General features: G+C 49.5%; 1 protein-coding gene across 1 annotated transcript in view; it reads left to right on the forward strand.

Moving 5' to 3' along the window:
• mtr (5-methyltetrahydrofolate-homocysteine methyltransferase) overlaps positions 1–11,282 on the forward strand; it is an 82,509-nt gene that overhangs the window by 68,220 nt on the left and 3,007 nt on the right. The window contains exons 29-31 of the mRNA XM_080517635.1: positions 1,608–1,807; positions 1,948–2,142; positions 2,655–2,847. Coding sequence (XP_080373761.1) covers positions 1,608–1,807; positions 1,948–2,142; positions 2,655–2,847 — 588 coding nt within the window. The remainder of the gene's footprint in view (positions 1–1,607; positions 1,808–1,947; positions 2,143–2,654; positions 2,848–11,282) is intronic.

The following is an 11,282-nucleotide window of genomic DNA, read 5'->3' on the forward strand; positions in this document are numbered from 1 at the left end:
CTGAACATCCCCGGTGCTCCCCCTCATCACACATCATAAGCCTGTACAATAAGTTTGGACTTGCATCCAAGTCCAAAGGTAATAAGGTCATCAGTCTGTCAAAAAGCACATTGGCGATGGTGTCGGCAGATGCACCATTGATATCCATGAACTCCAAAAAGCGTTCTTGAATGTTGTGTTTTGGGTCAATGTATCGGAGCACAAGCACCAACTGCCATTGTGTGGAGATGTCAGTTGTCTCGTCATCTTGAATGGCAAGAAAATCAGCACTTTAACTTCCTCAAAAGATTAGAATCCCTCAGCACTGACGGCATACAGTCCAAAAGTTCGTTCTGTGCCATTTTTAATGCACCTTTAAAAACAGTCACCGTCTGCAGGTGCTTCTCCAGCAAGCTGTCAAGTGATGCCACAAGATCCACGAGTCCCCTGAAGATGCCAGGGTTATCTGAGATGTTTGCCTCGTTGTGCCAACGTAAGGCCAGCTCAAACGCCCTGCAGAATTGAATGGAATCTACTAATTTAGATAAAAGGCATTGGGTTGTCTCACTGCAATCCTGTGGCCATCATCCAGCTGCAATAGTCAACCTGCCAAAAACAGCACATTTCATGTGTGCCCTGGAGTTTTCACGCCTGCAGAATATTTCTGGCAGCTGTTTTAAATCCTGCACTCCTTACGATTTTCCTCTCTCACTGGCCTCCTGCTTTATAACCAGGTCAGGTCTATCCGAGCCCAGTTCTTTGACTTGAAGCTTTTCAGACACATTTCTCATTTAAAAAGAGCAATTTATGAGGGATGTATTGGAGTTCACGATTTCAATACATCTCATAGAAAGACGCGAGAACAAACCAAAAACTGACTTTATCCAATCATGGAACAAGTCTTTTGAGGGGCGATTTGAAAAATTCATGGTTCATTGTTAGTTTGTTAGCATGAATATATTCAACATTATTACAGGTTATTAATTTATCTTATAATCTTTTTAGTTCTGTGTGGGGAGTGGGTTGCCGGGCAGCATAACTATATATCAACCTTATTTAATCTAGAAAATCATGTTACTGTCTTGATAGAACTGTTCAGGCTGGTTTAATATACAAAACCATGTTACTGTCTAGATAGAGCTGCTCAGGCTGGTTTAATCTAGAAAATCATGTTACTGTCTAGATAGAGCTGCTCAGGTCGGTTTAATCGAGAAAATCATGTTAATGTCTAGAAAGAGCTGCTCAGGTTGGTTTAATCTAGAAAATCATGTTACTGTCTAGATGGAGCTGCTCAGGCTGGTTTAATCTAGAAAATCATGTTACTGTCTAGATAGAGCTGCTCAGGTTGGTTTAATCTAGAAAATCATGTTACTGTCTAGATAGAGCTGCTCAGGCTGGTTTAATCTAGAAAATCATGTTACTGTCTAGATAGAGCTGCTCAGGCTGGTTTAATGAAAAAAAAGACAAAAAGAATAAATAAAATAAAATGACTATATCTCAACCTTTATGAGCGGTAAGCTTACTGATGTATTTGTGTTCTGGCAGTGAGAATTGTTTTTACATCCTTGCACACATCAGAATTGAGTAAAGTGACATCACATTCTGTGTGAATGCTGCATGATCATCAGGTCCAGAGGCTCGTCGGGTGTTCGATGATGCTCAGCGGCTCCTCCACCAGGTGATTGAGAGGGGCAGTCTGAGGGGGCGGGGCCTGGTGGGATTCTGGCGGGCTCAGAGCGTTGGGGATGACATCAACGTGTACGAAGAGGATGTGACAGTGGACCGACACACTCAGCCCATCGCACGCTTCCACGGCCTACGGCAACAGGTGAGGATCACCTGCCTGAGTCCAGCAAGGTTCACAGGTGATACCAAGTTGGCGAGCCACCACTACTAATGAACACTGGGTCTGTATAACGTTTCAAATGGCTGTGTGTGCGTGCGTGCGTGCGTGCGTGCGTGCGTCAGGCGGAGAAGGACAGCTCGGAGCCCTACCTGTGCTTGGCGGACTTCGTGGCCCCTGTGAGCAGTGGGGTCCCGGACTACGTGGGGCTGTTTGCTGTGGCGGTGTTTGGAGCTGAGGAGCTGAGTCAGCGCTTCCTGGAGCAGGGAGACGACTACAGCAGCATCCTGGTGAAGGCTCTGGCTGACCGCCTGGCTGAGGTACAGCATGCAGGCTCTCCTCATGCATGTTCTGCTGGGTTTAATGAGATTATCTAACAAGCCATGATAACACAAAGTCCAACCAACGAGGAGCTGCTACCTTACCCCATTATTACTGCTGCATCAAGTCTTTACATTTAATTACATTACATTTCATTTTCTGCTTCTAACAATACAACGAACAAGTGACTTTTGTTGAGAATAAATCCTGAAAGGTCAGATTTCCCCCTCAGTATCACTTTGATTAGTGGTGCTACTTGGCCAGTTCTTACTGCCGCTTCTCTGACCTCTGACCTCTGGGCTCAGGTCTTGGTTATCTGATTAGAGAAGTTAAACCGCAGCAGCCTGCTGGCCTATTATTTCAAACCGTTGGTTTCGAGGAACTGAATCGTCCGCTGTGATGTTTGTGTTTTTAAATTGTACATATGGTGAACTCAGCTGGGCGGTGTTGAACACTTTAACTTCACTATGTGAACACAAAACCCCAGCCTCTCTCACTCTCCTCCCTGCAGGCCTTCGCCGAGGAGCTGCATGCCCGGGTTCGGAAGGAGCTGTGGGGCTACAGCGCCGACGAGGCCCTGCAAGCCTCGGAGCTCCATAGGGCTGGATACCAGGGAATCAGACCGGCAGCCGGCTACCCCAGCCAACCGGACCACACTGAGAAGAACACCATGTGGAGGCTGGCTGGTGTTCAGGAGAAGACTGGTGAGCAGGAGCTGCTTCATGTCTTCCTGGGTCCTCCTGCACAAAGGAAACTGCTTTAGTGCCTGTTAAAGGAAAACAAGGCCGTCCTGCTCCCTCAACACAATGTCAAGGTCATAGTTTAGTTCCTGCTAAAGGAAAACAAGGCCGTCCTGCTCCCTCAACACAATGTCAAGGTCATAGTTTAGTTCCTGCTAAAGTAAAACAAGGCCGTCCTGCTCCCTCAAAACAATGTCAAGGTCATAGTTTAGTTCCTGCTAAAGGAAAACAAGGCCGTCCTGCTCCCTCAACACAATGTCAAGGTCATAGTTTAGTTCCTGCTAAAGGAAAACAAGGCCGTCCTGCTCCCTCAACACAATGTCAAGGTCATGGTTTAGTTCCTGCTAAAGGAAAACAAGGCCGTCCTGCTCCCTCAACACAATGTCAAGGTCATAGTTTAGTTCCTGCTAAAGGAAAACAAGGCCGTCCTGCTCCCTCAACACAATGTCAAGGTCATAGTTTAGTTCCTGCTAAAGGAAAACAAGGCCGTCCTGCTCCCTCAACACAATGTCAAGGTCATAGTTTAGTTCCTGCTAAAGGAAAACAAGGCAGTCCTGCTCCCTCAACACAATGTCAAGGTCATAGTTTAGTTCCTGCTAAAGGAAAACAACGCCGTCCTGCTCCCTCAACACAATGTCAAGGTCATAGTTTAGTTCCTGCTAAAGGAAAACAAGGCCGTCCTGCTCCCTCAACACAATGTCAAGGTCATAGTTTAGTTCCTGCTAAAGGAAAACAAGGCCGTCCTGCTCCCTCAACACAATGTCAAGGTCATAGTTTAGTTCCTGCTAAAGGAAAACAAGGCCGTCCTGCTCCCTCAACACAATGTCAAGGTCATAGTTTAGTTCCTGCTAAAGGAAAACAAGGCCGTCCTGCTCCCTCAACACAATGTCAAGGTCATAGTTTAGTTCCTGCTAAAGGAAAACAAGGCCGTCCTGCTCCCTCAACACAATGTCAAGGTCATAGTTTAGTTCCTGCTAAAGGAAAACAAGGCCGTCCTGCTCCCTCAACACAATGTCAAGGTCATAGTTTAGTTCCTGCTAAAGGAAAACAAGGCCGTCCTGCTCCCTCAACACAATGTCAAGGTCATAGTTTAGTTCCTGCTAAAGGAAAACAAGGCCGTCCTGCTGTGGCCTCAACACAATGTCAAGGTCATAGTTTAGTTCCTGCTAAAGGAAAACAAGGCCGTCCTGCTCCCTCAACACAATGTCAAGGTCATAGTTTAGTTCCTGCTAAAGGAAAACAAGGCCGTCCTGCTGTGGCCTCAACACAATGTCAAGGTCATAGTGTAGTTCCTGCTAAAGGAAAACAAGGCCGTCCTGCTGTGGCCTCAACACAATGTCAAGGTCATAGTTTAGTTCCTGCTAAAGGAAAACAAGGCAGTCCTGCTCCCTCAACACAATGTCAAGGTCATAGTTTAGTTCCTGCTAAAGGAAAACAAGGCAGTCCTGCTCCCTCAACACAATGTCAAGGTCATAGTTTAGTTCCTGCTAAAGGAAAACAACGCCGTCCTGCTCCCTCAACACAATGTCAAGGTCATAGTTTAGTTCCTGCTAAAGGAAAACAACGCCGTCCTGCTCCCTCAACACAATGTCATGGTCATAGTTTAGTTCCTGCTAAAGGAAAACAAGGCAGTCCTGCTCCCTCAACACAATGTCAAGGTCATAGTTTAGTTCCTGCTAAAGGAAAACAAGGCCGTCCTGCTCCCTCAACACAATGTCAAGGTCATAGTTTAGTTCCTGCTAAAGGAAAACAAGGCCGTCCTGCTCCCTCAACACAATGTCAAGGTCATAGTTTAGTTCCTGCTAAAGGAAAACAAGGCCGTCCTGCTCCCTCAACACAATGTCAAGGTCATAGTTTAGTTCCTGCTAAAGGAAAACAAGGCCGTCCTGCTGTGGCCTCAACACAATGTCAAGGTCATAGTTTAGTTCCTGCTAAAGGAAAACAAGGCCGTCCTGCTCCCTCAACACAATGTCAAGGTCATAGTTTAGTTCCTGCTAAAGGAAAACAAGGCCGTCCTGCTCCCTCAACACAATGTCAAGGTCATAGTTTAGTTCCTGCTAAAGGAAAACAAGGCCGTCCTGCTCCCTCAACACAATGTCAAGGTCATAGTTTAGTTCCTGCTAAAGGAAAACAAGGCCGTCCTGCTGTGGCCTCAACACAATGTCAAGGTCATAGTTTAGTTCCTGCTAAAGGAAAACAAGGCCGTCCTGCTGTGGCCTCAACACAATGTCAAGGTCATAGTTTAGTTCCTGTTAAAGGAAAACAAGGCCGTCCTGCTCCCTCAACACAATGTCAAGGTCATAGTTTAGTTCCTGCTAAAGGAAAACAAGGCCGTCCTGCTCCCTCAACACAATGTCAAGGTCATAGTTTAGTTCCTGCTAAAGGAAAACAAGGCCGTCCTGCTGTGGCCTCAACACAATGTCAAGGTCATAGTTTAGTTCCTGCTAAAGGAAAACAAGGCCGTCCTGCTCCCTCAACACAATGTCAAGGTCATGGTTTAGTTCCTGCTAAAGGAAAACAAGGCCGTCCTGCTCCCTCAACACAATGTCAAGGTCATAGTTTAGTTCCTGCTAAAGGAAAACAAGGCCGTCCTGCTCCCTCAACACAATGTCAAGGTCATAGTTTAGTTCCTGCTAAAGGAAAACAAGGCAGTCCTGCTCCCTCAACACAATGTCAAGGTCATAGTTTAGTTCCTGCTAAAGGAAAAAAAGGCCGTCCTGCTCCCTCAACACAATGTCAAGGTCATAGTTTAGTTCCTGCTAAAGGAAAACAAGGCCGTCCTGCTCCCTCAACACAATGTCAAGGTCATAGTTTAGTTCCTGCTAAAGGAAAACAAGGCAGTCCTGCTGTGGCCTCAACACAATGTCAAGGTCATAGTTTAGTTCCTGCTAAAGGAAAACAAGGCCGTCCTGCTCCCTCAACACAATGTCAAGGTCATATTCAGGATACACACACGAGGAGCACGGAGACGTCGCCCGGTTTGGCGCAGCCGGGGCCACACCCTGGAGCCAGGCCCGGGGTGGAGGCTCGCACGCGAGCGCCTGGTGGCCGCGTTCTTGCCCGCGGGACTCGGGCCGGGCTCAGCCCAAAGGGACGACGTGGGCCCCTCCTCCTCATCCTCCTGTGGGCCCACCACCTACAGAGGCTGCCGTAGGGGTCGGGTGCAGTGTGGATTGGGTGGCAGTCGACGGCAGGGGCCTCGACGACCCGATCCCCGGACACGGACTATAGCTTTTGGGACATGGAATGTGACCTCGCTGGGGGGGAAGGAGCCCGAGCTTGTGAGGGAGGTTGAGAGATACCGTCTAGATATAGTCGGGCTCACCTCCACTCACAGCTTGGACTCTGGAACCCAGCTCCTCCACAGGGGCTGGATACTCCACTTCTCTGGAGTTGCCCGCGGTGTAAGGCGGCGGGCTGGAGTGGGCTTGCTTATCGCCCCACAGCTCAGCCGCCATGTGTTGGAGTTCACCCCGGTGAACGAGAGGGTTGCGTCCCTACGCCTACAAGTAGGGGACAGGTCTCTGACTGTTGTCTCGGCCTATGCACCGAACAGCAGTTCAGAGTACCCAACCTTCTTGGAGTCCCTGGGAGGGGTGCTGGATTGTGCCCCAACTGGGGACTCCATTGTTATCCTGGGGGACTTCAACGCCCACGTGGGCAATGACAGCGAGACTTGGAAGGGGGTGATTGGGAGGAACGGCCTCCCCGATCTGAACCCGAGTGGTGTTCTGTTATTGGACTTCTGTGCTAGTCACAGTTTGACGATAACGAACACCATGTTCGAGCACAGGGGGGTCCATAAGTGCACATGGCACCAGGACACCCTAGGCCGGAGGTCAATGATAGACTTTGTGGTCGTGTCATCTGATCTCCGGTAACGTGTCTTGGACACTCGGGTAAAGAGAGGGGCAGAGCTGTCAACTGATCACCACCTGGTGGTGAGTTGGATGCGCTGGACTGGGAGGAGGCCGGATAGACTCGGCAGGCCCAAACGTGTTGTGAGGGTCTGCTGGGAACATCTGGCCAAGCCCTCCGTCCGCGCAGCCTTCAACTCCCACCTCTGGGAGAGCTTCTCACAGATCCCGAGGGAGGCTGGAGACATTGAGTCCGAGTGGACCATGTTCTCCACTTCCATTGTCGAAGCTGCTGCTCGGAGCTGTGGATGCAGGGTCTCTGGCGCCTGTCGTGGCGGCAATCCCCGAACCCGGTGGTGGACACCGGAAGTAAGGGATGCCGTCAAGCTGAAGAAGGAGTCCTACCGGGCACTGTTAGCTCATAGGACTCCCGAGGCAATCGACAGGTACCGGCAGGCCAAGCGAGCTGCAGCCCGGGCTGTGGTGGAGGCAAAAACTCGGGTCTGAGAGGAGTTCGTAGAGGCCATGGAGGAGGACTTTCGGTCGGCCTCGAGGAAATTCTGGCAAACCGTCCGGCGCCTCAGGCGGGGTAAGCAGTTCTCCACCAACACTGTTTACAGTGGAAGTGGGGAGCTGTTGACCTCAACTGGGGACATTGTTGGGCAGTGGAAGGAATACTTCGAGGACCTCCTCAATCCCGCCACCACGTCTTCCATTGAGGAAGCAGAGACTGGGTTCTCAGAGGTGGACTCGTCCATTTCCCAAGCTGAAGTCACCGAGGTTGTTGTGAAGCTCCTCGGTGGCAAGGCACCGGGAGTGATGAGATTCGCCCAGAGTTCCTTAAGTCTCTGGATGTGCAGGGACTGTCGTGGTTGACTCGTCTCTGCAACATCGCGTGGCGGGCGGGGACAGTACCTCTGGACTGGCAGACCGGGGTGATGGTCCCTCTCTTTAAGAAGGGGGATCGGAGGGTGTGTTCCAACTACAGAGGGATCACACTCCTCAGCCTCCCCAGGAAAGTCTATTCCAGGGTACTGGAGAGGAGGGTCCGGCCGTTAGTCGAACCTCGGATCCAAGAGGAACAATGTGGTTTTCGTCCTGGTCGTGGAACACTGGACCAGCTCTATACCCTCCACCAGGTGCTTGAGGGTTCGTGGGAGTTCGCCCAACCAGTCCACATGTGTTTTGTGGATCTGGAGAAGGCGTTCGACCGCGTCCCCCGAGATGTCCTGTGGGGGGTGCTCCGGGAGTACGGAGTCCGGGGTCCCTTGTTGAGGGCTGTTCGGTCTTTGTATTCCCGGAGCAGGAGTCTGGTTTGCATTGCCGGCAGTAAGTCAGACCTGTTCCTAGTGCACGTTGGCCTCCGGCAGGGGTGTCCTTTATCACCGATTCTGTTCATTATATATATGGACAGAATCTCTAGGCACAGCCGGGGGCCGGAGGGGGTCCGGCTTGGGGACCACAGAGTCTCATCTCTGCTATTTGCGGATGATGTGGTTCTGTTGGCCCCATCAAGCCTGGACCTTCAGTGTGCACTGACACGGTTCTCAGCCGAGTGTGAAGCAGCTGGGTTGAGGATCAGCACCTCTAAATCCGAGGCCATGGTTCTCGACCGGAAAAAGGTGGCTTGCCCCCTCCAGGTCGGTGGAGTGCCCTTGTCCCAGGTGGAGGAGTTCAAGTATCTTGGGGTCTTGTTCACGAGTGGGGGAAAGATGGAGCGTGAGATCGACAGGCGGATCGGTGCAGCGTCTGCAGTCATGCGGACGTTGTATCGGTCCGTCGTGGTGAAGAAGGAGCTGAGCCAAAAAGCGAAGCTCTCGATTTACCGGTCGATCTTCGTTCCTACCCTCACCTATGGTCATGAACTATGGGTCATGACCGAAAGAACCAGATCCCGGATACAAGCGGCTGAAATGAGCTTCCTCCGTAGGGTGGCTGGGCGTCACCCTTAGAGATAGGGTGAGGAGCTCAGTCACCCTTAGAGATAGGGTGAGGAGCTCAGTCACCAGGGAGGAGCTCGGAGTAGAGCCGCTGTTCCTCCACATCGAGAGGAGCCAGCTGAGGTGGCTCGGGCATCTATTTCGGACGCCCCCCGGACGCCTCCCGAGGGAGGTGTTCCGGGCATGTCCCTCCGGTAGGAGGCCTCGGGGCAGACCCAGGACACGCTGGAGAGACTATGTCTCTCGGCTGGCCTGGGAACACCTTGGGGTGCCACCGGAGGAGCTGGAGGAAGTGTCTGGGGCGAGGGAAGTCTGGGCAACTCTGCTTGGACTGCTGCCTCCGCGACCCGGCCCCGGATAAAGCGGTAGCCAATGGATGGATGGATGGATATTCACAACTTCTTTTCCTGGAAATGTCCAAACACACCAGCGAGCATAAAACCACACAAACACTTACTATATTTCCCACTCTGTAATTTGTGAAACACCTGGGTTAGGTGTGTTTTTAAGAAGAGATTTAACATTACCATAATCATTAGTTACTCTGTGCTATGATGAGATCTAAAACCTGAGTGCTTTTACAGCATTAATGCACAAATGAAGACATTTGAAGAAGGTTGGATGTTAACCTGGAGCTGGATGATTGTTGGGTTGGGGGGGGGGGGGGGGGGTGGTTAGATATATTTGCATACAGATACTGGATGATTGTTGGGTTGGGGGGGTTAGATATATTTGCATACAGATACTGGATGATTGTTGGGTTGGGGGGGTGGTTAGATATATTTGCATACAGATACTGGATGATTGTTGGGTTGGGGGGGGGTTAGATATATTTGCATACAGATACTGGATTATTGTTGGGTTGGGGGGGGGGGGGTTAGATATATTTGCATACAGATACTGGATGATTGTTGGGTTGGGGGGGGGGTTAGATATATTTGCATACAGATACTGGATGATTGTTGGGTTGGGGGGGGGGTTAGATATATTTGCATACAGATACTGGATGATTGTTGGGTTGGGGGGGGTGGTTAGATATATTTGCATACAGATACTGGATGATTGTTGGGTTGGGGGGGGGGTTAGATATATTTGCATACAGATACTGGATGATTGTTGGGTTGGGGGGGGTTAGATATATTTGCATACAGATACTGGATGATTGTTGGGTTGGGGGGGGGGGTTAGATATATTTGCATACAGATACTGGATGATTGTTGGGTTGGGGGGGGGGTTAGATATATTTGCATACACATACTGGATGATTGTTGGGTTGGGGGGGGGTGGTTAGATATATTTGCATACAGATACTGGATGATTGTTGGGTTGGGGGGGGGGTGGTTAGATATATTTGCATACAGATACTGGATGATTGTTGGGTTGGGGGGGGTGGTTAGATATATTTGCATACAGATACTGGATGATTGTTGGGTTGGGTTGGGGGGGGTTAGATATATTTGCATACAGATACTGGATGATTGTTGGGTTGGGGGGAGGGTGGTTAGATATATTTGCATACAGATACTGGATGATTGTTGGGTTGGGGGGGGGTTAGATATATTTGCATACAGATACTGGATTATTGTTGGGTTGGGGGGGGGGTTAGATATATTTGCATACAGATACTGGATTATTGTTGGGTTGGGGGGGGTGGTTAGATATATTTGCATACAGATACTGGATGATTGTTGGGTTGGGGGGGGGGGTTAGATATATTTGCATACAGATACTGGATGATTGTTGGGTTGGGGGGGGTTAGATATATTTGCATACAGATACTGGATTATTGTTGGGTTGGGGGGGTGGTTAGATATATTTGCATACAGATACTGGATGATTGTTGGGTTGGGGGGGGTTAGATATATTTGCATACAGATACTGGATTATTGTTGGGTTGGGGGGGGGGTTAGATATATTTGCATACAGATACTGGATTATTGTTGGGTTGGGGGGGGGTTAGATATATTTGCATACAGATACTGGATTATTGTTGGGTTGGGGGGGGTGGTTAGATATATTTGCATACAGATACTGGATGATTGTTGGGTTGGGGGGGGTGGTTAGATATATTTACATACAGATACTGGATGATTGTTGGGTTGGGGGGGGTGGTTAGATATATTTGCATACAGATACTGGATGATTGTTGGGTTGGGGGGGTGGTTAGATATATTTGCATACAGATACTGGATGATTGTTGGGTTGGGGGGGGGTGGTTAGATATATTTGCATACAGATACTGGATGATTGTTGGGTTGGGGGGGGGGGTTAGATATATTTGCATACAGATACTGGATGATTGTTGGGTTGGGGGGGTGGTTAGATATATTTGCATACAGATACTGGATGATTGTTGGGTTGGGGGGGTGGTTAGATATATTTGCATACAGATACTCGATGATTGTTGGGTTGGGGGGGGTGGTTAGATATATTTGCATACAGATACTGGATGATTGTTGGGTTGGGGGGGTGGTTAGATATATTTGCATACAGATACTGGATGATTGTTGGGTTGGGGGGGTGGTTAGATATATTTGCATACAGATACTCGCGATGATTGTTTGGTTTGGGGGGGATGGTTAGATATATTTGCATACAGATC

The sequence above is a fragment of the Blennius ocellaris genome, assembly GCF_963422515.1.
Source record: "Blennius ocellaris genome assembly, chromosome: 21".
Taxonomy (NCBI): Eukaryota; Metazoa; Chordata; class Actinopteri; order Blenniiformes; family Blenniidae; genus Blennius; species Blennius ocellaris.